At 45.8% G+C, this 27,995-nt stretch overlaps 1 protein-coding gene and 1 non-coding gene across 2 annotated transcripts in view; one reads left to right on the top strand and one right to left on the bottom strand.

Moving 5' to 3' along the window:
- Positions 1–388: 388 nt before the first annotated feature.
- Positions 389–529, bottom strand: LOC117356107. Its single transcript, XR_004538548.1, has one exon. It is a non-coding gene; the product is annotated as a U4 spliceosomal RNA (small nuclear RNA).
- Positions 530–5,701: 5,172 nt separating this feature from the next.
- Positions 5,702–27,995, top strand: part of LOC117354557 (oocyte zinc finger protein XlCOF6-like) — a 29,264-nt gene continuing 6,970 nt past the window's right edge. The window contains exons 1-4 of the mRNA XM_033932286.1: positions 5,702–5,720; positions 6,348–6,463; positions 7,630–7,756; positions 11,806–11,925. Coding sequence (XP_033788177.1) covers positions 6,440–6,463; positions 7,630–7,756; positions 11,806–11,925 — 271 coding nt within the window. The 5' untranslated portion in view covers positions 5,702–5,720; positions 6,348–6,439. The remainder of the gene's footprint in view (positions 5,721–6,347; positions 6,464–7,629; positions 7,757–11,805; positions 11,926–27,995) is intronic.

The following is a 27,995-nucleotide window of genomic DNA, read 5'->3' as shown; positions in this document are numbered from 1 at the left end:
ATTTATACAGGTAAAAGAAAAACATGAAAAACAAAAGGAAAGCAAATAAATGATTTCCTTAACTCTATATGCATCTATTTAAGTATTACTCCTCAATAGAAATCAGCTATCTCAAACCTAAAAATGAAAAAAACCAAACCTACTTATGATCAAGAAATTGAGTCAAATGGACGGAATCCCCCCAAATATAATCTTTACTCTGAAAGGTTACCAAGCCTTTGCAAGGAAACAAGCTGAAATCGTGAATCAGAAAAACCAGGCAGACAGCAGGAATATAAGACTCACAGTTCTTAAATTTTATTTAAAAAAAAAAAAAAAAACAACCCACCATATTTAAAGCTAAACCCTTTTTACTTCATTATATCTTTTTTTTAACCTCACTATTCAGTCTCCGTAGAGACTTGCAAAAATTGCCAGTGCCGACTATATTTCAAGTCGTCACGGCGGGGTATTGGGAAAAGTTTTCAATAAGCAATAATCGCGCCTCGGTTTAACCTCATTGGCTACGATACTGCCACTGCGCAAAGCTACCGATCGCTCCTCGCCGCTGCCATCCCTTACCAGGAGAAACCTTTTTTAGTTAGGGTCATCTGTACCCGCCACCCAATTACTGACCTCTCCCTCTGAAACTCCTCGATCTAGTACAGTCACTCTAAAAATAAAGAGCTTGTTGTTTTGTAAAGAACGATGTATTATCTCAAAATCATTCTGCTCGGTGGGTGGGGGGACAGCAAAGGATGCCGGGTTTTGTTAATCTAATGAATTCAACGTCACAGTGGGCGGCGCTTTAGACGTGAGATTCTGCGTAGGGCTTTGTTAGTCTAGTGAAGTCGACGTCACAGTGGGCGGCGCTTTGGACGTGGGTGCTTCTGCGTAGAGCTTGGGGATGAATGGAGGCCTGGGAGAAGTGGAGCGCGCGCGGCGTCTGCGCATTAGAGTGCGGGCGTTGCAGCTCTTTAATTTAGCACCGGGCAGTGGCTCTCATATACTCTTTTTCCTTTTGACCTTCTGATCTAGGACACGTCGTTGCACTGTGGTGGAAGGGAGTCGCGGCAGTACCCCAAATGCATGAAATTGAAGCGATTGCTACTTACTAGAGGGCGCGGGTTAATCATTTTGTATAGCCTTACTAGACTTAGCAGAGCTGTACACTTTATATGCAGGTATTGTTTCTGTCTTCAGTAGGCTCACCATCTTTTATTTGTACTCGGGGCAATGGAGGGTTAAATGACTTGGCCAGGGTCACCAGGGGCTGCAGTAAGGACTTGAACCCAGATCCCCCCCCCCCCCAGGCAGTGGCGTAGCGAGGGTGAGAGGCAGCTGTGTACGGTGCCCCCACTGAGCACCTTCTTGTCCAGTTTGTCTGTCCTGACTAACTTGTAAGCTCTTTTGAGCAGGGACTGCCTCTTCTGTGTTTTGATGTGCAGCACTAGGTATGTCTAGTAGCCTATAGAAATGATTAGTAGAAGCTGTCTGAACGCTCAGTGACATCACAATGCATCTGAGTCACACCCAGAATTCTTGATGACATCATAATGCAGCAGTATACAGTTCCCCCCACCTGAGCACTATGTATAGATGCACCTTCTTGTCCGGTGTGTCTGTCTTGACTAGATTGTAAGCTCTTTTGAGCAGGGACTGTCTCTTCTGTGTAGCGCAATAGAAATGATTAGTACCTAACTTTAAGTATAATTAATGTCAATTTTGAGTTAATTGTCACCTATTGGTGCAGATTAAGCCTGTTAATCAAGTTAGGTAACTACATTGGCTAGGCAGACTTTATAGAATTTGGGTGAGAGTCTCTCATCCCCTGATGCTCATTACCTCCAAATCAACTGAATCCCATTCTCATTGAATCCAGCATGTGCACTGCTAAGAGGATATAAAGCCATCACTGCAGCGCTCAATTTCTCACCAAATCACACTACCTAGAATTGTCTTTATAATAACATGGCTTTACAAAAGGTAAATCGTGCCAACCGAACCTGATAGAATTTTTTGATTGGGTGACCAGAGAGCTGGATCGAGGACATATGCTAGATGTAATTTAGCTTTTGATACGGTTCCTCATAGGAGGCTCTTGAACAGACTTGAAGGGCTGAAGTTAGGACCCAAAGTGGTGAACTGGATTAGAAACTGGCTGTCGGTTAACGGAAGTCGCTCGGAGGAAGGAAAGGTGAGTAGCAGAGTCCCTCAGGGTTCAGTTTTGGGGCCGATCCTGTTCAATATGTTTGTGAGTGACATTGCTGAAGGGTTAGAAGGAAAAGTGTGCCTTTTTGCAGATGATATCAAGATTTGTAACAGAGTAGACACTGAAGAGGAAGTAGAAAATATGAAAAAGGATCTGCAAAAGTTAGAGGAATGGTCTAATATCTGGCAACTAAAATTCAGTGCAAAGAAATACAGAGTAATGCATTTGGGGATTAATAATCGGAAGGAACCATATATGCTGGTAGGTGAGAGGCTGACATGCACGGATGGAGAGAGAGACCGTGGAGTGATAGTGTCTGAAAGGTGAAAAACTGTGTGACAAAGTGGTGGCTGCTACCAGAAGGATGCTGGGCTGTAATCTGGCTTTCCTGCACCGCAAACACATATATTCTTAGTTCTCTAAATAAATGGGAGCCAAGGAGCCCTGACGTCCCCTTCTGCTAACTCCAGTGACGTCTAAGAAGCGCATCCCTAACACCTCCTGGAGTTAGTAGGAGAGAGAAAGAGAACAAGCCTACCCCTGTCCCCCCCCAAACACCTTGATATTTCCCTAGTGGAGCCTCTTTTCACCCCCTCCATCCCTGCACATGCTAAGTGCCAACTCTGCACTGGAATCCCCGTTCCCCCCCCCCCAACTGCCCCTGGACTGACTCACCAGTCTAACTGCACGACCTGGGGCAGTCAGCTGCTAACGAGCACGTCTAAGGGGAGGGAGGCCGCGCCCCAGCGCACCTCCCTCAGCACCGCCAGCAGCGGCTCCATATTCACAGTCTATTGCCATCAAGGATCAGGTCCTTGATGGTTTAGATCAGGGTTAGGGAACTCAGGTCCTCGAGAGCCGTATTCCAGTCGGGTTTTCAGGATTTCCCCAAAGAATATCCATGAGATCTATTTGCATGTAATGTAATGTAATGTAATGTAATTTATTTCTTATATACCGCTACATCCGTTAGGTTCTAAGCGGTTTACAGAAAATATACATTAAGATTAGAAATAAGAAAGGTACTTGGAAAATTCCCTTACTGTCCCGAAGGCTCACAATCTAACTAAAGTACCTGGAGGGTAATAGAGAAGTGAAAAGTAGAGTTAGAGGAAAAATAAAAATAAAATAAACATTTTAACAAGACAGCATTGATCTAAATACTTTGGAAGGTAGAAGAGAGGAGAGAAAGGAATAGAAGCAGAAGGGGGAGCCGTTGAACAGTAGAATTCTGGAGAAATTTAAATGATAGAAATAGAACAAAACAAAGACAAAAGGCAAAACAATAGATAAGATTAAAGATAAATCATAAGCTGGAAAGAAAAATAAAATAAAACTGCTTTCAATGCATATTCATTGGGGAAATCCTGAAAACCCGACTAGAATATGGCTCTCGAGGACCGGAGTTCCCTACCCCTGGTTTAGATCCTATTTCACTAATCGATCCTCGATTGTGTCCTTTAACAATACAACCTTCAAAAGTTTCTCGCCAACACATGGTATTCCCCAAGGGTCCATTCTCTCACCACTTTTGTTTAATATTTTTCTTGCACCCTTGATGACTCTCTGCCAATCTAGTGGTTTTAATGTATTTGCTTACGCAGATGATATTCAGCTTTTACATCCGCTAGACTCCAAGAACCCTCTTGAAACAATAGCAATCAATAAGAAAATCGAACAGATTCACCAATGGCTTGATGCTAACAGATTAGCTCTCAATGTTAATAAATCAAATGTTATGCTCTTTCCATGGAAAGATAGTCCTAAGCTCAATTTTCCAGTCACTATCAAGGGTTCCACTTTACAGTTGATCAGTAGCATTAAGATTCTAGGGGTTATTTTTGATTATAAACTAACCTATCACGACCACATTAGTAGTATTGTTAAATCAACTTTTTTCAGACTACGTCAAATTCTTATGTTTGAAATTCTTATGTTCAAAGTCACTTAACACATTAATTCATTCTTTGGTAATTTCAAGACTCGACTATTGTAATGCTCTATTTAAGGGAATAGCCCAAAATTAAATCGGACGTTTACAGATTATACAAAATGCCTCAATTAAACTTATAATGAAAGCTAAGAAATTCGATCATGTGACACCTCTCCTTAAGAAAGTGCATTGGCTCCCAGTTGCTCATCGCATAACATATAAATTAAGTCTGTTAACTCTCAGATCTCTTCTTTACAAAATTCCCACCTTTATTCATCAATAATTGATTCCCTACACCTCATCAAGATTACTGAGGTCACACGACCAACATCTATTAACACTTCCCTCACTCAAGATCATTAATACATAATAATAATAATAACAACTTTATTTTTGTATACCGCAGTACCAGAATAGTTCAGAGCGGTTTACATGACAAGAGACTGTACATCTACAGCAAAATTTACAAATAAGTCAATCAATCAATACAACTTAGCGAGTCGGGAGCAGGCAAGAAGGAGATAGAGAGGTTATAAACAAGTCAATCGGTGTGGCTTAGGAAGTCGGGTGCAGGTAGGTGGGAGGTGCAGGAAGGTGGGAGGTACAAGGCATAGTTAAAAGTAGAGTTACAAGGAGGGCGGGAGTCAGAGATATTTGTCAAAGAGATAAGTTTTGATTGACTTCCTGAAAGTTTGGTAGGAGGGAGAATTAGAGATGAGAGTGGATAGACATTTGTTCCATACATGGCAGCAAATCATCTTTTCTGTCACAGCCCCCCCATTCATGGAATTCCCTCCCTATTTATTTAAGGGAAGAACGTAATCTAGACAGATTTAAGAGCAAATTAAAAAGCTTTCTGTTTAAAGATGCATTTGATAGCTAGAAAGCCTGACTAGGAGCCTCAATTGAATCCTATTTCATAACTTTTTTGAAGCACATTGCTTTCTCCCTTCCTATTGTTTTTTTTCCCATACATGTCTTACTTACTATCAACAACTTGTATTTCTCTTCCCATCCTTTCCTTTTGTTTTAATATGTTTTGTTAGGTTAGTTCTAAGTGTTTGTTTTGTTTCCCCCTAAAATGTTGTAATTTTATTGATTTGTACATCGCTTAGAATTTTGAAAAAGCGATTAATAAAATTTTTAATAAACCTGAAACCTGATTCGGGCCAGAGACCAGAACTCCTCAGCTGCCCCAAGACATGCTGCCGCTGAACAGAGGGGGAGGGGCGATGGGTCCACGACCAGCACTGCTGCTGCCGTTTCTCCTCCTCCTTCTTCTCTTCCTCAGGGCATTCGCCACCTGCTTCTGACGATTCTGCCGTCCCCAAGCACCCGTCGCCCAGCCCGCTCCAACTCCCGCTGCTGTACTGCGGCGGACAGGCCCCCCTGTTAGTTTCAGGCCCAAGGCACGTACCTATCCTTTAATCCGGCTCTGCACAAGCCTCACTCTGACGTCAGAGAGAAAGCTTCTGGGCCAGCCACTTACATAGGAGAGTGCTGCTCCAAGGGGCGAGGCGGTACGGCGAATCCGAGAGCCAGTGCAGGAACAGGAAGAGATCGGGGCAGGATCTTGAATTGCAGCAGCGGCAGCAGGTAAAGAAAGCTGTATCCCTAGCTCTTCCAGGGTTTTGAATGGGACCGTCCCGTTATTAGATCACTCTCACCACTGAAAAAGGGGCATTTTGGCGTCCCGAAGTGGTATGTGGGGACAACAGGACAGGCAATATAATAACGGGACCGTCCCGTTCAAAATGGGACATATGGTCACCTTATGGATGCCAGACCAAGGGGGGGGGGCAGGAAGAGAGATGGCAGGGGGAGACAGAGTTTCTGGAAGGGGTAAACAGTGGATGGAAGAGAATGACAAGAAGATGAGGAAAAGGGTATTTATATATAATCATTTAATATAAAGCATGAAAACTGGTAAATAAATGGGGGTGGGGCAGGGCCAGGGGGCTCAGTGTACTTGTGTGCCTAGTGGCCCTTGAAAAATCAATCCTGCCCTGCTGCTTAGCCATGGAGAATCATAGGGACCTGAAACTCCTCCTCCTTCCTACCCCCAGGGAATCTTCCAACCAATCAGCAGTAACAAAGGGTAGAGCCACGAAGGAAAGACCGTCTGTCGGCAAGCGCAGCCCTCAGTCTAAAGCTCCGCCTCTTCCTTTGTGACGTCATCAGGCTGTGCAGAGCTCTGAGCTTCTGCCCTTTTGTCCCTTCCAGCGCTGCAAGAGACAAATCTTTTCAGCTCCTCCCCCTCAGCCAGAGAAACAGCCCTGAATTCAATTCTAATCCTGCAAGCTCCAGAGAGGAAAATGCCTGTAGGAACTTCTGCTCAGGTAAGAGATTGTCCCCCCAACTTCCAGTTATCTTGTTGCAAACACTGCTGCATTTCTAACCTGGGGTACTATACATTCTGGACCCCAAATTGAGCTGGGGAACCTTGGGAACCTTTTGTAGGAAAGGAGAGAGAGATCAGGGCTCCCCCAAAGGGAGATTTTGTGCCCCAGGTTCAATATATAATTGGTTTCTAGTTACTGTGATTATGCTCTGCTGAGCCTGGCACTGAGTGGTTTCAAATTAAAAAAAAAACAACACCTCAAATACCCTTAGTGCAAATCCTGTTCTCAAAAAAAGAGATTTCACTTTTTCCTCCTTTACAATAGCATAATTTTAAACCTCTTCCTAAGGCTTAACAATGCACTGTGGACTTAAAACTCAAAAAGCCACTGCAATGCTTCAGGAATCTTGTAAAGGGGGAGAAAAAGCCTCAGACTCGGGCCTGCTGCTAATTTTATAAGCATTCAGGCTACTATTAGAGTTACCTCATCGGCATAAAAAACCCCTCCTCCAAGTACGCTTATCTTCAGTGATAAATATTTTTTTCAATAATAAATACTTTTCAAATATTTCAATAAATTTCCATCCACATGCGCTGGGAGTCCTACCCCAAACTCCTAAAGAACAGCTGTGTTGGGAGGGACCATTAAATTTGCTTCTCGCTAATGTAATTGGACTGCGTCCAGACTGTGCCAGTATATAATGTTGCTAATACAGTTATGATAAACACTTATCTTTCCCAGCGCTGTGCTGGATCAGGCCCACGCATCTTTCATCCACACGGCTGTTCTTGTGGCAAGTCTGCTCAGCCAAAGCCAACGATGGCCAGCCATCGTTTCGCTAAGCTGCGTCAGGGCTTCCTGGCCTGAGCCTTAGGAACAGGTTTAAAATTATGCTATTGTAAAGGAGTAAAAAGTGAAATCTCTTTTTTTGAGAACAGGATTTGCATTAAGGGTATTTGAGTTTTTTTATTATTACAGTCCCTTTGTGTTTGTGAATGTGGAGTGGTTTCATATATAACCCTGTTCTGGGACTGGGTCTTATGTAATTGTAAATTGTATGCATCCAGCAAACTTTTCCCCACCCCAAGGAGCACCAGCATTGGGAGATCTTTTGATGAAGGCGATGCAGAAGATGCTGAGTATGTCTTTGGTTTGTATTTCAGATGCAGGTGGCGTTTGAGGACATCGCTGTCTCTTTCTCCCAGGAGGAGTGGGAGTATTTAGAAGAAGAGCAGAGAGAGCTTTACAGGGAGGTGATGAAGGAGAATTATCAGACCCTGATCTCACTGGGTAGGGGATAATTTTACATTTTTAATAGCAGTATATGGGCATCATTATAAAATCAAAAAAGCAAATGAAAAGAGAGCAAAACCACAGATGCTGTGTCTAAGCCAATCTGGGCCTTAGGCCCCTTGCCTGGTGTATCCTGGGATACACTAGGGGGAACCTAAGGCCATGATTGGCTCAGATGCCCAAGGCCCCTCCCCTAGGTGGGACCTTAGGCATCTGATCCAATCAGGGCCTTAAGTCTCTCCCAGTGCATCCCAAGATGCACAGAGAAGGGGAAGACCTGCCATTTTGGAGTGGCAGGCCCGCGGCAGGAGGGAATGGGCATCCCTCCTACTGTCAACTTCACTCAGAGGTATGGGGGTGAAGGGGATCTGGGAGGCTGAGGCAGGAGGGAGTGGGCATCCCTTCTGCTGATTTTTTTTTTTTAAGGAAGGGGAAGGGGGTCCTGGTCGGGGGAGTCGGTTTAGTGGGGGGGGGGGGGGGTCATGGAGGCAGGAGATATTGGGCATCCCTTCTGCCTTATTTTTGCTCCAGGTCATCATTGAGGAAGCAGGGGGCAGCACGGCACAGCATTTTTTTCTTTATGGGGCAGATATTGTGCATGTGTTACACACACACACAACATCTGTGCCCATAGAAATAAATGAAAAAAAATGGCAGACCTGTCGGGTTTTTTTCGGGTCGGTATTAGCAGTCATTTACGGCTCTGCCATGTTAGGCCTTTGATCGGATGGCTCATTTTAATATTAATGACCTCATTTTAATAGTAATGGAGTCATTTGCATGCCAGAGTTGGAAAATGTAAGAATGCACGGAAAGCCATGCAGTGAGCCGTTTTGAACATCGGGTCGGCAAATTCGGTTGGTTGCTTAACCAGTCAAACTGGTTTAGCGGCCATCAGTACACCATCGGAGCATTTAGTGCATCTAGGCCTCAGTCAGTAAATAATTTATCCCAGGACAAGCAGACAGCATATTCTCACACATATGGGTGATGTCACCGACGGAGCCCCGCAGCTTGAAGATCTTTATAAGAGCTTCCGAGTGCTGCAGCGCGCATGCGCGCGTGGCTTCCCGCCCTAACTAGAGGGCGCGTCTCCTGTGAGGATCCTCAGTTCAACGTTTTCCGGGGAGCCGAGAAGACTTGTTCCTCTTAGCTCTGTAGCGTTGTGCCTTCTCTTCACCGCGGCTGGATTGGTGATTTGATCGCTGTGTTCACGTTGTTTGATATCGTTTTTCTTTTCTTTCAAAACAAAAAAAAAAGTGACTTTTTTCTTCGGTTCGTCTCATCTGCCACCGGGTACGGGGGTTTTGGGCCTAGGCCCAACCCTTCGTCTTTCTGCGGTACGGACTTTATTTTTTCTATGTCCCGGCCTTTAACCGGGTTCAAATTAGAGAATGACACGGGGAGCGATCCCCGCAGGGAGCTGCGGCGTGGCTGCGGGTTATGGAGACTCCATAGCCAAATCGCCGCAGACACGGGGACAAAAGTTTTCACCGCCCGCAAAAACGGTGAAAAGATTTGTCCCCGCAGGCAAATGTACCCCCTTCTATGTACCGCTATTTACCTTGTCTTCACCATGTGTCTTTGGTTTGGGACCGGGTGTCAGATTTTTTCCGGCGGCCATGTTTGTCTCCGCCATGTGGTCTGTCTCCTCCAACTCTCTACCCGACTTGCACGTTGCCGCATTGACTCCGCCCCCTAATATACAGGCTCTTCATTGGTCAGTTCTTTTTGCTCGATTGGATTCACTCATTTCACTGGGAAGAGCTGAAAGCCTGAAAACTTCGTCAGGTACAAGTAAGTGTTCTCCCCGGCTGATTTAGATGACCGCCCAGCTAATCCTGCTGCTGCCGCCAATACTCCTTCCTGGGCTGACTCGCCGCCGAAAATTTTGTTTGATGCCTGCCTTTTTTTTTTGCCAGCATGCTTTTACTTGCTTTGGGCCTTCCTCGTTGCCGGGACCTGCCTACTTTCTGTTTCCGCGAAGGCAGGACCCGGCAGCGAGGAAGGCCCGAAGCAAGTAAAAGCAGCAAGTTGTAAGCTTCCCTCCGGGGCTCTATTGTGTGCATGCCGGCTTCACTTCTCTTCTCCCCCCCCCCTCCGGGACACTACTTCTGGTTTCGGAGGGAAGAGAAGGGAAGCCAGCACGCACACAATAGAGCCCCGGAGGGAAGCTTACAACTTGCTGCTTTTACTTGCTTCGGGCCTTCCTCGCTGCCGGGTCCTGCCTTCACGGAAACAGAAAGTAGGCAGGTCCCGGCAACGAGGAAGGCCCGAAGCAAGTAAAAGCAGCAAGTGTAGTGGTATACCATTTGAGAAAACCAAACGCATGGACATCGGACCCGATTCTGCTTGCTCTTTTAAAGCTCTGATCCAAGTAACCTTGGTGCCTATTGTGGAAGATAAAGTGGTCAGCTCTATGAGGTTCTTTTGCCCTTAGCTATAGTCAAATGATGGATAGGAATATGTTTATTTCATTTAAGTTAAGGGAAAACAATATTTTTTCTAAGTATGCTTTAAATAATGGTTCACAAATTAATTCAACCTGTTTTAAGGCTGGGTTTTGTTTTTCACATTATTGCTTCTGTTTTTATAATCCTTAAAAAAAATAAGGGGCAATTCTCCAAGTGGGTTCTTCCTCGTAGGCACCCTGAGATTGTACAGGGAATGCCTATTCTATAGCAGTGAATAGGCTCCCAGATGTTCCTTTACAGAATGGTAGCATATAGCCTTAGATTCAGGCGCCTTACAGTTAAAGCAGCCATAGAGCATGTCCACTTGTGGGAGAAATGATTTTATTTTCAGTTTAGTGATCAAAATGTGTCTGTTTTGAGAATTTCTATCTGCTGTCTATATTTTGCACTATGGCCCCCTTTTACTAAATCGCAATAGCGGTTTTTAGCACAGGGAGCCTATGAGCATTGAAAGTAGTGCAGGGCATTCAGCGCATCTCCCTGCGCTAAAAACCGCTATTGCGATTTAGTAAAAGGGGAGGGGTTATATTTGTCTATTTTTGTATAGTTGTTCCTGAGGTGACATTGCATAAAATCATCTGCCTTGACCTCTTTGAAAACCTGCGGAATATATATGGGGTGGGGGAAGATTAGTGATAGAAAAATTATATGAAAAATGACTATTTTCAATTTAGTGATCAAAATGTGTCAGTTTTGAGAATTTATATCAGTTATCTATATTTTGCATTATATTTGTCTATTTTTCTATAGTTGTTTCTGAAGTGACATTGCATATTTTAGTCATGTCTTGACCTCTTTGAAAAATGAAACAAATATTAATTAATATTTTCTCTGCATACAGTGTGCTTTGTGTTTCTTTTAATTTTGTGGTTACCATAATGAATTAATATTATATACAGTAGTGTACATGAAAAATGAATGGAAGAAATTGCATTACAATTAGTACTATTTACTATTATGATGGGGATGGGGGTCAGGGGTGGAGATTGGCCTGGGAAACTTGGTTGAGAGAAACACTGGTCTAGGTGACTATGGACTTCACTCAGTAAGGGCCCCTTTTACAAAGCCACAGTAGCGATTCTCCCTTGGCAAATGCACCAAAGTCCATTGGCTGTGGCACAATTGCACGAATGCATGCCTTTAAAAATCAGATTTCATGGTAGCAGGTTTGCATTTTAACCCACTTGTGCAGATGATTTGTTGTTCATCCACGGGTTAAAAAATAAGGACAATTAAAGGTTGTGTTTTGTTTTTGTATAGTTAACTAAGTTGTAAAGAATGTTTCCTTTATACGTTAATAAAGATAAGTATATAAAATCATACCTGTTTGAGGCTTTTATGCATGCTGCGGTGACGGTGACGGGGCGGTGAATGGGATGGCAGTGGCGGTGACGGGGCGGTGAAAGGGATGGCAGTGACAGTGACGGGGCGGTGAAGGGAATGGCGGTGACGGGGCGGTGCAGAGGATAGTCAGCTGGGGACGGGGGACAAATTTTTTTCCCCGTGTCATTCTCTAGTTCAAATGTATGGTTTGTTTGTTTTTGGAAACCTAATGCAGTTTTCTTACCTCAGGAATAGGCTCCCAGACCGTCACACCTGAGATTATGTCCCACAATGAACGAGGGGAAAAGGTATACACGAGGAATGAGCTTGGATCAGAGGAAAGAGAAACGAGGAAAAGCAGCTGCTCAGGTGAGTGCATTAACAAGAGGGATTGGAGTAAAACTGCTGAGATGAAGTGTAGAGTCGCAACCTTAACTTCCAAACCTGGCTCACCTTTATCTGAGCAGGTGCGAAATACCTGGGCCCATGTATGAGGGACAAAGATCCATTTGATGTGAAGATATCTTATGTTTAAATCTTTTTTATTAACAAAGAAAGAACCACAAAACATGGACAATGACACAAGCAAGTCATTTACAATCAGATCTACTTACCATAGAGGACTGTACTCTGATATCCTCCATGGCCCCCAGTCCCCCCACCAGAAAACCCAACTCACTCCCTCCCTCCTCGTCCCCATCCCCAAATAGCTAACAAAGGGCTAGGTTCACTAAGCAAACTGATCGTGTACCGATCGGTTTGTGACCCAATTTTACTCCTGCCCGATTCACTTACCTCTCTGCCGATCCGAATCCCATTTGCACATGTAAATGAGGGGAACGGCATGCAAAGTAGGCAGGAACGCGACTCACAAAACAAATTTCACGATCCGACTGGGCTGGCTGATCAAAAAGCTGCTGAGGACCAGTCGCAAACGTCCTTTCCTACTCTCTAGCTCTATTGAAGCCCTGCTCTCTGCACGCCCTGCTCTCTGCTGCCCTGAATCTCTCCTGCCTGCCACCCCGATGCTCTACCCTGAATCTGTCCTGCCTGCTGCCCCAAATTGCCACCCTGCTCTTCCCTGAATCTCTCCTGCCTGCTCTGCCTCGAATCGCCGCCCTGCTGTCTCCTGAATCACCGCCCTGCTGTCTCCTGCCTGCCACCCCAAATCTCTCCTGCCCTTCCTCGCACTGCGAGCCCGTGGTTTTAACCAAAGGGTTTAAAGCAGGTTAAAACCACGGGCTCACTGAGCTACTAAAAGTAAAAAGTTAAAGTTTAAAAAAAAAAAAAAAGTCGCGGTTCTAACGGGTCTTAGACGTATGTGCAGACTATCTACAGATAGTCTGCACATATGTCGGGATTGCACACTAGCAATCCGTGTCGGCAGATGGGGGCATTCCTAACAAAATTATCAGTAATATACTGGGGTATAACATTCCACTCCTGGATACTCAAGTTTGCTTCTCCAAATTTAGAAGTCCTCCGAATTAAGGGAGAGAGTGTCCGACAATTAAAAAAGGTTAGAGTACAAAATGAAGAAACTCCTTTTATGCCATTTCACTGCAGTGGTACACATTGTTTCATTTCAAAATTTACACCATTTTCTATCTAAGGGTACAGAATGTGATGTGGTTTTTAAATCAATAACGACATGTAACATTAACTGATCATATCGTAGTGTTAGTTCATAATTATGTACAGTATTTGTCACCCATTCACCTTCCCTTCTAAATACATCTGCTACTCTGGAGTCAAAATATGCTTCTTTGCCAGCCAGTATTTCAGAAACAATAGTATCTATTCTACTTTTAAGCAAAGGTAAAATGGGAAAATTAATTTTCCCTTCATAATTTATTTCCTTATGTGCTAAACCTGGTGTTCTTGCATTCCCTAATATTTCTTGCTAATTAGGCCTTTCACTTGAAAGTATCACGTATTGGGAATCATGAAAATTAATAATCTTATTAATATTATATTTGTGCTCTTACTCATGGCATACATTTAGGGTAGCTTCATATTCACCATCGATCACCGCAGTTATCTGGTATCCCGTTTTTCTTAGCATCTTTGGTTAGGGTCTGGCTATGCTCCAGTTTCAATAGGCTTGCTTTGCCACTCACATGCCTTCACTCATGTAAGTTTCAGGCACCACCTCCACAGACCAGCCCTAATGTTAAGTGGCAGGATATAGGCTCACTTCTATTCCCAAGTCGGTGCCACATAACAGCCTCATGGCACGGCACTGTATGTCTGGTTGCGTCTTCATCTTCTCGGTCTGGTGAAATTTTCTCTTAACCCAGCATGTTAGCCAAATCATCAGAATGAGAGAGCAGAGCTGACCAATTTTATCACAAAAGGATGAAAGTCTATATGGAATAACATTTCCCAGTACGTGATTTTTCAAGGAAAATATTTCCTCATAACTGTTTAATTTCAATGCTTTAGTTACATTAAACCCCCCTAGTGGTAAAAGAGAGTATAAGAGAAAAAGGAGAAAAACCACTTTATGTACAGAAGGTGATAACATGTAACACAATACTTGTGTGTAAAGTAGTATTTGGGTGAGATGAGAGAAGCAACACTAATGCACTTAAAGGTAGTCTGTAGGACATTTAGAAAATACACCTTTTTATGTTCTAGACATAATTATTATGTCATTTTTAAGAGAGACCATACACACGTACAGAATGTGATAACATTTGACACAATACTTGTGTGTAAGGTAGTATTTGTGTGAGATAAGAGAAACAACACTAATGCACTTAAAGGTATTCTGTAGGACATTCAGAAAATATACCTTTTTATGTTCTGGACATAATTATTATGTCATTTAAGAAAGACCATACACACGTACAGAATGTGATAACCAAATAACTTATGTCAGAGATGTGCACTGCACTGTTTATACCTGGTAAGTTAAATAAAGAGAGACCATTTTTTATTTTATTTAGCAAATATCAAATACCAATGAACACCATTTTACCAGGTATAAAGCTTTCTAATTATTTCTCTTCTGATATCCTTTTATAATATAACCCCTAACTAAATTATCATTAGGCTGTATAGAAACATAGAAACATAGTAAGATGATGGCAGAAAAGGGCCAAGGCCCATCAAGTCTGCCCACTCTATAGACTCTTTGCCCTGACCCACGTAGGGATCCCACATGGGCGTCCCCTTTATTCCTAAAAAACTGGCACGCTGCTGGCCTCGATTGCCTGTGAGTCCTAGCATAAAATTATTGTGAGCATGGTTTTCATAAGATACTTTCTGGTATGTGGGGGAATCTTTTTTGGAAAGGGATATGGTACCATTTGGACTAATAGAAGGGGTGGAATAAATTCTGGAAATGGCCAATGTGCAATGTTGGGGTACCCCATAAGCTAAAACAAACAACACATAACAGAAACAGACAAACACAGAGCTCTGGCATGCTTTCTTCCATCGGTAATGATTCAGGGTTGATTTTAATCTGTAAATAAGCACACTATTAATCAAAAGAGTCACAAACAAATGTGGTATCCATTGGATTCCCACTATCAGGTCACATTGCTGGAAGTATTTTAAATGTGGCACAGTGAAATTGGTTCTCCGGACCATGTCTAGATAATAAGCTTCTAAAAGAAAGAGAGATAGAAATTTAAGTTTTACTGGTCTTCTTTTCTATTTTCTTCCATTTCAAAGTTCTGTCACACAATCATAAAAATTCAAGCAGGGACGCTTTAATCTATAAAACATATAAGAGAGGTTTACTTGCAGGTACAGTGGTTCACAATGTTAGTGTTTGAGATAAAAGACACATTTGCAAAATTACTTGGGGTGCAACTTCCTTATACTATCTAACAAAACTTTATTCATTATAAAGGTCTACTTTTTTATTGTCCAACTTCTACTTTTTTATTGTCCAACCTACCCCATATGTTACCCCAGATGTGAAATACGTTGCCTCCAAAATCCAAAAAGGCCCAAGTCTGTTTTTTATTTTGGGGAGAAGAGAAGTTTAGCTTTCTCTCTCACCTCTCGGCATCCTTTTGCCCACGTTCTGCTTTAATCTTGTGATAGAAAGTGGGACTATGTAAGTATTTTTGTGGTAGTCTGGTATATGTATATTGCCTCCCTTGCCAAGTGAATGCAAATTGTTCTGGACATTGCTCCACTATAGGGATAGTAAAAAATGCATTGGTTCATGTTTCCATCGGAAAGCTGTCATGTTAACCCTTTTTGGATATCTGGCAAGGAATCCCATAAATTAATCCCAAATTGGTAATTGTCCAATTTTAAAATTTGTAAAATTTTTTCTTCCTGCTTGTATAATTTTCCCCCCAATCCTGATATTTATATTCCTACACCCCAGCGTCCACTACAGCTTGTACCTGTTGCTCCCCAGGTTTCTACTAAATATTTATCTCTACCTGCGGATACTGTTCTAATTTGGTCCAGGCACACACTGAGGCTCGGCATTCACATTATTGATCCTCCCAACACTTCCACCCTTTTAAATCAGGATAAAGAATGGAAGCAATTTCCTCAGGGGGGCTGTTGGCACCAAAATATCCTCCCTCTCTCCTTTGTTCTCTATTTTTGTACATTCCCCATAATGTCCCTGTATCTTCTCCGTCTATTTCTTTCCTCTTTACACCATCTTTTATTAATGCCAAAAACATATTCCTCCGAGACACCCGCTTAGCCCTGTTTGAATTGGATTGTCCTGTTCTCTTTTTATCAAAAGTAGTTTGAGGTCCCCAGTCTCCCAGATCTCCTAACTGTCGGACCGCTTCTAAGGCTTCCAAAATAGTCCTGTCTATTTGATTGATCAACAAAGTTATCTTTACCTGTTTGTATGCTGGTGCAGCATACTTAATCATTTTATTTCTCATGGACTCAGTAAAAGGTAATGACATATATGTGTCAGCGTGACCTATTACTAAGGCTGCCTTCATAGACTCCTCCTTAATTCTCATTTGAGCATCTTTTAATGTATACCAAATCTTATCATTTGAGGGCCAATCAGATTCAAGTGGATATCGCCTCGTGACACCCCTACTAATTATCTCTAATAAAGACCATTGGGCATTTTTTGCAGGATAAGGATCCTTCCGCAACGTATGTTACACTACTATTTCTTGACTAATTTGAACAAATTTTGGGGCATCTGTGGCATCTAACATAATCCCTGCTGCACCCAGCTCCTGCACCCGAACTACCCACTGTATTAGTGGTTCCCCAGGCTGCTGTGTAAAGCGTGCCATCATATCCATGATTTCATGTGGAGTAACATCCTCCCTGTTATTAGAATTTGAATCCCAAATATTCCCATCCCGTTTGTTTGGATTCCAATCATTCGGCAGATGATAAATTAAGATTTTAACTTTTCTGTAACTCACTTTCCACCTCCGTTTCTTGTATTTATATTGTGCATATTGCATAGCTGACTGTTCTATTACATTTTGATAGGTTTCTACCTTATCCATTAACAACTTATTCTGACATTGTAGCATTGTAATGGCATGCTGTTGTTTATTCCTTTTCTTTTCCAGCTCTTCTAATTTCAATTGTAATTCCTGTTTAGCTTCATGCAAATTCCTCCAGTCTGACAAAATCATCCTTCCTTGTCTAGAAATTACTTCTTGCTCTTCTCCTTTTGAGATTTTCACCTTTTGTAAGGAGGCACATAATTCATGTGGATCCCCACTTCCAAAAGTACAGGATTCACACAATCCTGCTTCTACAGACCTCTCAGTGGTCATTAATTTTCCCATAATTTCATTCCCATTTGGAATGGAGGGATTGGGAGCCTGCTCCTCCACCCCTTGTTTTCTAGGTAACTTTCCTGACCACATGATTACCCCACTTCTGGTACCAATTTGTTCCGCCACTAATTTCTGACAGGTGGAATGATCAGTAACACTCAGGAAAGCACCCAGACAATATAAAGCATAAACAATAACAGTTTATTATACACACATATAAGAATTAAATATAAATTATCCTCACCTTGACCCCAGACCCCATCCTCACTATTGAGAACCCCTAAAATAGATGGATGGAAAGACCAAAGGACTGTCCCGTGAGACGTGGCCAACCGTCATGGATTCTGGATTCTAGGAGCAGAATTCCGTCCTTATAAGCTGCTGAGTTAAACAGCTGGTCCTGCAGTAACAGCGTCCTTTGATTCAGGCACACCCCAGGTCGGTCCCTTTGAAGTTGTTTGGGCAACATTCAGGTCAAAGAGGTCAAAATGTCAGATAAACAGACTTGTGGATTCATGTCAGTTACCCCTCTGGCCAGTTTCTTTGTTTGGATAACATTCAGGTCCCATCTGGCGTTAATGAGGTGTTGCAGGGACTGGTCTTGCTCTTTTGTTCTCTTGTTTTGGTAACACCCAGGTCTGTCTTTACTGATGTTATTTGAGTGTTACGCAGGCAACTGAATTTAGGGAAAAGCTGTTTGGTTCTTAGTAAAGCATTTGATGTTGTCAAGGTAACACTAAGGTTCAGGAGTTCAGGTAAGCAGACTTGAGGAGACATATAATATTCTGAACAAAATTATCAGTAATATACTGGGGTATAACACCCCCATTTGAATATTGCCGGTTTGTGAATTCATTGGACCTGCCCGGATCGGACACGATCGGGCAGGTTAGTGAATTTAGCCCAAAGAGAGAAATAGCCATGGTTAGACAGGTGGGTGGGTAAATAACTGAAGTCGATTTGAGAATGTGACTACAACTCCTTGGAGGCAAAATGTTTGTGAAAATATCTTTATTCAGTCTGACAGAGGGAACATTAACATGAGTCACTGATATGAGTACTTTAACCGTCAAATTGTTTTCTATTCGACATGGTAATTGAACATGACTTTTAGGCCTCCTTTTATTGAACTGCGCGGCTCCCGACGCTATAGGAACTCTATGAGCGTCGGGAGTTGCGCAGGGCATTCAGTGCTGCCCCCTGCGCTAAAAACTGCTAGCGCAGTTTAATAAAAGGGGGTGTTGATCTCCCCGCCTCCCCCAAACTATCCCTGCATCAAGCACTCTCGCCTTTCCTTCTATACTGAATATTAAACATCTCCAACTGTCAAGGTATTTAACAATATACAGTGGAGCCTTGGTTTACGAGCATAAGTCGTTCCAGAAGCATGCTCGTAAACCAAATTACTCGTATATCAAAGCAAGTTTCCTCCTTGGGAAGTAAGAGAAACTCGCTTGATTGGTTCCACCTCCCCCCACCGGCACTGCTCCACCCCACCCCATCCCCAAAAGACCCCCCCACCCCCAAGGCCACTGGTGCAATTCCACATCCCCCTCCACGACCGGCATTGCCTCCCCCCCACCTGAAAACGCAGCCCCCCCTGTGAACCGGCATCGCCCACCCTCACGAACTCCCCCCCCCCCCACGTGAACCGGCATCCCTCGCCTGCCCAAACTGAAGGCTTATCCCCATCTGGCACCGGCACGCAGCACCAACCTACAGGAGGTGCCGGTGTCCAAAGATCCTGCCTCTTGCCATTCTGGGCCTTGAGCATCTGTGCATGCTCAAGGCCTTCTGGCTCTCGTTCTCTCTGAGAATCTCGTAGAGAGGTGGGATCCAGAAGTCCTTGAGCATGCGCAGATGCTCAAGGCCAAGTACGGCAAGAGGAAGGATCTTCGGGTACCGGCACCTCCTGTGGGTTGGTGCTGCGTGCCGGTGCCAGATGGGGGTAAACATTCGGGTGGGGCGGGCGTTCACGAAGGGGGGGGGCGATGCCGGTTCGCGGGGGTCGGCTTTTGTGGGTGGGGGCACTCGCAAATCGAGTCAATGCTCGGTTTGTGAGTCATGATATGCGAAACTGTTTTGCTCATCTTGCAAAACATTCGCAATCTGCGTTACTCGCAAATCGAGGTTTGACTTTGTCATTCTGGAAGTTAGGGAATTCAGTCCAATTTGGACAGATCGGACATATAGGGGCTGGGGAGTTTCTAGCCGTGAGAACGATAGGATGGACATACCATATACTGTATACTTGAATATAAACCGAGGTGACCTTTTTCCCCCCAAAAAGGAGGAAATAAATGCCTCCCCCCCCAGATGACCCGGGAGTAATCTAAGGAAATACTTTTTTACAAAAAGAGTGGTAGATGTGTGGAACTGTCTCCCAGAAGAACTGGTGGAAACAGATAAGAGGGGCTTGCCTGATGAGCGGAGATCAGGGGGGAGCATAGGGAGAGATGAGCGAGGAGAGATATCGGGGGGGGGCTTCAGAGCGAACGCACTTGTAGGTCAGCAAGAGGAGTTTGAACTGTATTTGGAAACGGACGGGGAGCCAATGAAGCGACTTGAGGAGAAGGGGTAATGTGAGAATAGCAGCTCTCACGGAATATGAGTCACGCAGCAAAATTTTGAACGGATTGAAGAAGCAAGAGACGGGTGCGCAGGAGGCCCGAGAGAAGTGCGCTGCGGTAGTCTAAGCGCAAGGTGACGAGAGCGTGGACAAGGGTATCGGTCATGTGTTCAGAGAGAAGAGGAGGAATTTTGAGGAGGAAAAAGCCTCAGATCACCACCTCCACCCTACAGTGACAGATGGCAGCGTTGGCGTAATAAGGGGGTGGGCAGTCCACCCCCCGGCGCAGTCTTGGTGGGGTAGTCGTCCTCCCGAACCTTCCCCGCCCCCACTACCACGTGTGCACACCCCTTTCCTTCCAACACCCCCTAACCTCTTTAATATTCCCAGCAGGAGCCGCAATCCCAATCTGCTGCTCTCACCAGCGTCGGCTCTTCCTCTGACATCACTTCCTGGACCCGCGCTTAGGAAGTGATGTCGGAGGAAGAGCAGACGCTGGTGCGAGCAGCAGGTTAGGGTTGCTGCTCGTGCCAGGAGCATTAAATAGGTACGAGGGAAGGGAAGGGGCACGTACATGTATTAGGGGGGGCGGGGAAGGAGCGGATGGGGGTGGGGCAGAGAAGAGGATGGTCGCCTCTCACCCTCGCTTTGCCACTGGGTGGCAGGTATAGGAGGGTCAACCTCATAGGCATAAAAAAACCTCCTCGTAGGCAAATTATATCGGTGCTCTCTGCACTGCAAGTAAATCCACTGAAATTCCAAAGAATAATCTAATCTAGTCTTCAATTTATATACCGGGTCATCTCCCAAAGGAGCTCAACTCGGTTCACATGCAATTAAGATTAGAGTACATAAGAAAGAGAGCACAGGGGGGCCACGTGATGTGTTTGCCTGGGTAGGACGTGATTCCCTGAGCTCTCCGAGTCTGAGCCCCTAAAACCCGCTTAACTCCCTAAATACCGCGGTTTGGTGGTTTTCGCTTGCCCTTTCTTAGGGTTGTGAGTGCTGCACAGAGCTCTGCGAAATCGCTGACTCCTGGGATGCCGGTAAAAACCGCGAAGACGCCAAAACATAAGTCTGTCTTGTCTGGGGCAAAAATGGCGGCGACCTCGACTCCCCCTGCTGCACCGGCTCAGTGGGGTGAATGGGCCCAGGAGATCTCGAGGATGGTAACTGCAGCTCTGGAGGATCGCCTGCATAAGCTACAGTCCGCAGTGGAGGGCTTCCATGAGCGGTTTGAAACCCACAGCACCCGTCTGGCGGAGGTGGAGCAGCGGGTCTCGGACAGGGAAGACGCGGCCCTCCAGGAGCGCAACAGTGTCTTGGCTTTGCAGGCTCAGGTGGCTACCTTGACGGGTCGGCTGGACGACCAGGAAAATCGCCAGCGTCAGAATAATATCCGAGTGGTGGGCCTGCCGGAGATGAGAGCAGATCAAGAGCTGTATGCTTTCTTTCAGGTTTGGCTTCCCACGCGGCTGGGACTGGAGCCGCCGACGGCGGGCTTTTTGTGTGAGAGAGCGCATCGTCTGGGGCAGCGCACGGAGGATAGAAATCGAGCCCGAGCAGCAATAGCGCGATATCTCAACTGGAGGGAGAAGGAGTTAATAATCCAGGCTTACCGGAGGGCTGGTGTGCTGGAGTACGAGGGAAAGAAGCTGCTGCTCTTTAATGATTACTCCCCCCACGTGGCTTCTCTACGAAAAGATATGGCGCCGCTCTGCACTGCTTTCCATCGGCGGGGAGTGCGCTTTGCGCTCGTCTATCCGGCGTCCCTGCGTGTCTGGCGAGAGGGGAAACCCCATACTTTCCCGGATCGGGCGGCTGCTCAGCGATATTTGGACTCTTTGCCGGTAGGGGTCGATGGAGGAGTTCCCGCGGCAGATTGATCGGCTGGCTTTGCAGTGCTGGTTTGGCTCTGTTGGCCCTGTTTGCACTACTCTGCTCTGGACAAGCTGTTTGCAGTCAACGTGGTGCCTTTGCAACTTTTCTATTCTGTGAGTATGACCGACCCCGCTGGCCTGCACACCCTGCCCTTCGGGGTAGAGCTGTCTGATGTATGCCGGTGCGTGAGGGGCAGTCTGGTGCACTATGGACTTGGAGAGGCCTGAGGACTGGGCCGTGACCTGTCCATGCTGTTGATCCTGCGGCTGATGCCTAGCCTGCCTACAGGGGTTTCCGGAGCTCCCTCTTTCATTATCTTGTACTGGTTGCCTTTTCATTTTAGACTACCGGGGGGGGGTCTCTTCCCTATAATGGTGGGGGGCTCCTTCTGGGGGCTGTTGGACAGCGGAACTGGCCTCGTGGGGCTCTGGACTTGGAGAGCTCATACAAAGGACTTTAGTTGCTACACTCGTTGGGAGTGCTGTTTTCTGTAATTTTTCTTTTTCGTTTTTTCATTGGGTGGGATGGGGTTTGTGGGGGGGCCACCGGAGATGGACTGCTCCGGGGGTGGGGGGGGGCTGTTCTCCGTTTTCTGCTGGGTTGGGGAGACTGGGAGAGGGCTGGGGTGATGAGTCTCTTAGGGGTGGGGAAGGTGCTGGGGGGGGTTGGGAGGGGTTGGTTAGTGGGGGTTGCCTGGGGGTTTGTGTGGCTGTGGTGGGTATGGGTTTGGATGTGTTTAGTGTGGGTGATGGTGCAGCGCTCTGGGTCCCGACTTCAGTATTCTCGGATGGGAGGCCTAGCTGGGGGGCTACCCATCTCTGCTATTTCGCTGTCTTCTGTCCTTATCTCTGAGAGTACCCCTTCTGCATGACTAGGTTGACTATAACGACCCTCAATGTGGATGGGATCCATTCTCCTATTAAGAGAAAGAAGATATTGACCTGGCTTCGTCGGAGGGGGACTGATATTGCCTTTGTGCAAGAAACTCACCTCTCCCAGGCGGAACATCTGAAGTTGAGGAGGGACTGGGTGGGTGAGGTTTGCTCGTCTGCCTTCGGTACTCGGAAGCGGGGAGTGGCTATTCTTCTGCATAAACAGCTGCCCTTTCACACTCACAAGGTTCTCCAAGATACGGAGGGCCGCTATGTTATCGTCCTGGGGGAATTGTGGGGGTCCAAATGGTTATTGTGTAATCTGTACACTCCTAATGGGTATAATCATAAATTTTTTTCCGCTTTGCTCGCCAAGATAGCCATGTACGCTGATTACCAACCGCTGGTGGGAGGAGATTTTAACATTACTGCAGATCCTGCCCTGGACTGCAATCCGGCAAAGTCAGGGGCCAGGGACCATGGAGCTCGGGGGGTAAATTTTTTGTTAAGTCAGTTGCAGTTATTGGATACTTGGAGGATTTTGCATCCTACGGAACGCACTTACACATTTTACTCGCATCCCCATAATGTCTATGCTAGATTGGATTATCTGTTGGTTTCCCCCTCTCTGCTCCCTAGGGTGGCGCGCATAGACATTGAGGAGGTTCCACTGTCGGATCACTCGCCGGTCGTCCTGGAGCTCCAGTTTGCGTCGGAAACCGGGGAGCGGCATTGGAAATTTCCGTGCTACTTGTATAGAGATCTCGCCTTTCACAAATACATTCGGGAACAGTGGTTGGAGTATAGTTCTCACAATAATACCGCTGATGTTCATCCGGTGACATACTGGGAGGCTTCCAAGGCGGTTCTGCGGGGGTTTATTATTGCTTATCTTTCTCGCAAGAGGAAGGCCATGGATGCGGAGCTCCTGACACTTTCGGGGGAGCTTCGGCAATTGCGGACGCGCCATTGTAACTCACTCTCACCGGCGGACAAAGGTCGCTTGTTGACTGTTAGGCGGCAGATAGATGCAATCTTGACACAGCGGGCCACTCGCGATGTATATTTTCAACGTTATAAACTGTATGCTTGGGGGGGGAAGACGGGGAGACTGTTGGCCAATTTGGTTAGGCCTCCGCGTACCCGCCAGGTTGTTTTGTCCATTCGGGATTCTAAGGGAACTAGTTACACGCAGGAACAGCAGATCCGGCAGCAATTTGTTCTCTTTTATGAATCTTTGTACGCTAACCGCCCATTCTCGGATGCTGCTCGGGATACTTTCTTTCAGGGGCTCCGGCTCCCTCGGTTGACGGACGCTCAGTTGGAGCAGTTGAATACCCCTATTAGCTCCGAAGAAGTACTGCTAGGTATTAAACAGCTTAAGTTAACTAAGGCGCCGGGTCCGGATGGGTTTGGCTCCGAATATTACAAGATCCTGTCGGATCAGATCTCTCCTGCTTTGGCTGGGGCCTTTAACGCGCTTACCGAGTCTCGAGGTTTGGGGACCCCCAACATGGCACATGTTGTGTTGCTGCCTAAGCCGGGTAAGGACCCAGCCCTGGTGGGCTCTTATAGGCCTATTTCCCTCCTTAATCAGGATGCCAAGCTGTTTGCTGCCATATTGGCGCGTAGGCTGAATGCTTTTCTGCCACTCTTGATCCACGAGGATCAGGCTGGCTTTGTGCCGGGCAGATACGCGTCCATGAATCTTATTCGAGCTTTGATGGCCCTTCATTCCAGGAGGGGGCTGGTGAGCGACTCGGCTATTGTAGGCCTGGACATGGAGAAGGCCTTTGATAGTATTTCTTGGCAATATCTTTTCTGGGTTTTACGGCAGTTTGGCATTGACGGCTCTATTCATCAGTGGATCCGTAGCTTATATCTCTTGCCGCAGGCGAGACTTTTGATTAACGGTCAGTTTACAGCCCCTTTTGCTCTGGGACGGGGGACGCGACAGGGTTGCCCGTTATCCCCGTTACTTTTTGTACTGGCTATTGAACCTTTGGCGGCTAAGATCCGCGGGGATCCGGTTATTGAGGGCATTCGCATTGGGGATAAGGAGAGTCGCATTAATCTCTTTGCCGATGATATCCTACTTTACCTGGATCAACCTCGAAGGGATTTGGACCGGGCCCTTGCCTTGGTCCGTTCTTTTGGGGATCTTTCTGGCCTGCGCGTTAACTGCGATAAGTCTGAACTTCTTCCCTTGCGGTCTCCTAATGTGGAACCCTGGCACGCGAGTCTCGCAATTCCGCCGGTGAGGGGGCCGATGCGTTACCTTGGTGTTTATTTAAGTCCGGACCTTACACTTTTGTATCGTTCTAATGTGACCCGTCATCTGGAGGCGATTCGGCAATTGTGTGATAAATGGAGGGATCTTCCGTTGGGGGTATGGGGGCGGGTGGCCTTGACTAAGATGGTACTTCTCCCCAAGATTCTGTATCCATTGCAGGCTGTGCCCATTTGGGTTACGGATAAAGAGGTGCGCTTGTTTCGGTCGATTATTTCCACGTTCATCTGGCGGCATAAACGAGCCCGAATCAGTTACGCTACCCTAGCTTTGGATAAATATAGGGGTGGTTTGAATCTTCCCGATCTTCGGTATTATAATGTCGCAGCTTTGTTTCGCTTTATTCCCGAAGGTTGGTCGGGCTGTTATAGATTCTCTTCCCGGGAATGGGTAGAGTCCTGGTGCGCCCCACACTCCGTCCTGTCGCTTTTGCACGCTCCGATGTCGGCTATACCGGGTGGGGGGGCTAAGTTTGCGTATCTTTTGCCCTTGCGGCGTGCGTGGCGATGGTGGCGGCGGCGGCAGGGGAAATCTCCGGAGGCTTCCCTTTTGTTGCAGCTGTACGGCAATGTTGACTTTCCTCCGGGGGTGGGCCATGCTTGGTTTCGGCAATGGGAGCGGAGGGGGGGGGGTAGAACCCTTCAGGATATCCTACAGGTGGGGGGGGGGGGGGTCCTTTCCCGTCCTTTGCTCAGCTCCAGACTCAATGGCAACTTCCTCAGACTCATTTTTGGGCTTACCTCCAGGCCCGGCATTATTACTTGTCTCTAAGCCGGCGGTGGGGGGAGGCTTGGCTCTGTGGGCCCTTGGATGTCCAATTTTTTCAGGTCTCTCCTGCCTCTAACAAGCTGGCTACTTGGTATCGGATTCTGAAGAATGCGTCGGCCCTGGACTCTATTGATCGCTTGGCTTCCCAGTGGCAATCTGATCTTGGTACTCTTCTGGACCGTAAGGCCTTCATGGATCTCTTTGCCGCTGTGTATGCTTTGGGGGGGTCCACGGAGTATAGGGAGATGCAGTTTAAAATCCTCCACCGGGCGTATATTTCACGAGCTCAGGGTGCTCGAATGGGGCTGTGGGAGGATGCAGTCTGTATCAAATGCCATCGTTCTGTGGGCTCCCTTACTCACCATTTCTTGGAGTGCCCTTCCACTGCCGTTTGGTTGCATGCTCTTCCTTTTTTGGAGGGCATTTTACAACGAGCTGTGCCCTGGTCCTATGGCTTTTTGCTATTGGGGGATCAACGGGAATTAATTGAGGGGGGGCTTACATTCCCTCAGCGCAGGGTTCTTTACATGGCTGTCTTGGTGGTGAAAAAGCTCCTGTTACAGAACTGGGTGGGCGATTCTGTGGTCTCCTTCCCGCTATGGCGGGCTCGGTTGGCTGAAGTGGGGCGTTATGAACTTCAGCGTGTTCCTCTGTCTGGGAACCTGACTCATCGTTGTTACCGAGATTTGTGGCAGCGGGTGTTGAAGGGCTGTTCCAGCTTGGAGGCAGAGGAGGTGCCCTCCCCCCCCTTGACTTCTTGACTTCTTCCTTTCTCTCTTTCTTTCCTTTTTCCCCGCCCCTTTCTTGGGGGAGATGCTGCTGGTGTTTTTGCTTTTGCCTTTCCTTTTCCTTCTTTTCCCTTCTGTTTTTCGCTTTGTTCCCCAGAGTAGTTGTATATGTGGTGGTGTGGGTGTGTGTGCGAGGGAGGGGGTTGATGGGCTGCTGGGTGGCATGTGAGTGATGTGGCTGGTGAGATTTGTGGTGTGGGCTTGGAGTTGACAGGTGTGTGTTTGTTTGGGGAGGGGTATAACTTCAAAATGTCAATTGTGATGGGCATTCACCCATGGGGTTTTTGTATTATGTATTTCTATTGTTGGCCTTCTCTTTTATGCTGTTTCTGACTGTTGTCGATGGCTTTTTTGGCTGTTTTGCCCGTGGATGTTTGTTCCTTCGCAATTGTTAATAAAGATATTGAAAAAAAAAAAAAAAAAAGAAAGAGAGCACAGAAGAAAAAAAAGCTGGATTATCGTCAGTTCTTTGATACTATAGTTAAGCCATTTAAATGTTTGAACAGCAGAGTTTTCAGGGCTTTACGAAATTGTTGAAGCTGGCCTCTCAGTCTAATGGAGTCAGGAAGTCCATTCCACATCTCTACCAGTTTGAAGGCAAAAGACGGACTAAGCTTTGCTATAGATTTAATACCTTTAACCCTTTCAGGACCATAAGGATCGTAGGCCAATTTTTGTGGTTTTGACGACATTTTTATGGTAAAAAGGGCTTGCAGATGCCAAAAAATTGATTTTTTTTTGGTGAAATATCATTATTTTTATTTAAAAAAAATCACCCTTCTGGCTTATGGACAGTGTGGCAAGTGAATCTTCTCGTCAATCTGGCAAAGACGCTAATGAATAAATGTCGGAACCAGTTTGTTTACATAAAGGCAGTATCATATGGAATCCGTACATATCAAATTTAGAACTGTAGACTATCCCAATCAAAATTTATAGGATTTTAAAGTTATGGGACAAATATGTCCCTTGGTCCTGAAAGGGTTAAAAGAAGGGAAAGATAAGTTTATATCTCTGTGTATTCTTCAAATGGCAAGATCCGAAGGGGTTCCAATATAAGGGAACTAAAGATCAAATATTCCATAGGAAAGCTTAAAGATAATGCTTGCACATTTCGGTTGAATCCTGAAGCGGACTGGATAACAGGGCTGGTCTGCGTTCGGAAAGGTCTGTCACATCAACGGTGGCCAGCATTTCACTTTCATGGCTGCTTCACGGTGTGCAGAACCAGAGTGGAATTGTCCCAATCAGAATGGTGAGCACCAAAAAAGTGTCCTTCAACTCATCTGATAAATGCAAATGCCTTTATTCATCCAAAGTCTCATATAGGCCTGCCTCAGGTGTGTTAGAAAACCATATAATATACAAAGATGCACATACCCTCTACATAGTTAATTCAAAGACATAACCCACTGATTATCACAACGGACGTGCTGCCTCTGAAGTTTACTCTGCTATACCTGTCACTATACGGTGGAGGTTGGGATCGGAGGCTTTTTACATTACATTACATTAGTGACT

This window comes from Geotrypetes seraphini, chromosome 2, assembly GCF_902459505.1.
Source record: "Geotrypetes seraphini chromosome 2, aGeoSer1.1, whole genome shotgun sequence".
Lineage (NCBI taxonomy): Eukaryota > Metazoa > Chordata > Amphibia > Gymnophiona > Dermophiidae > Geotrypetes > Geotrypetes seraphini.
Note: the sequence above shows the minus strand (reverse complement) of the source record. Positions and strands in the feature narration are given on the sequence as shown.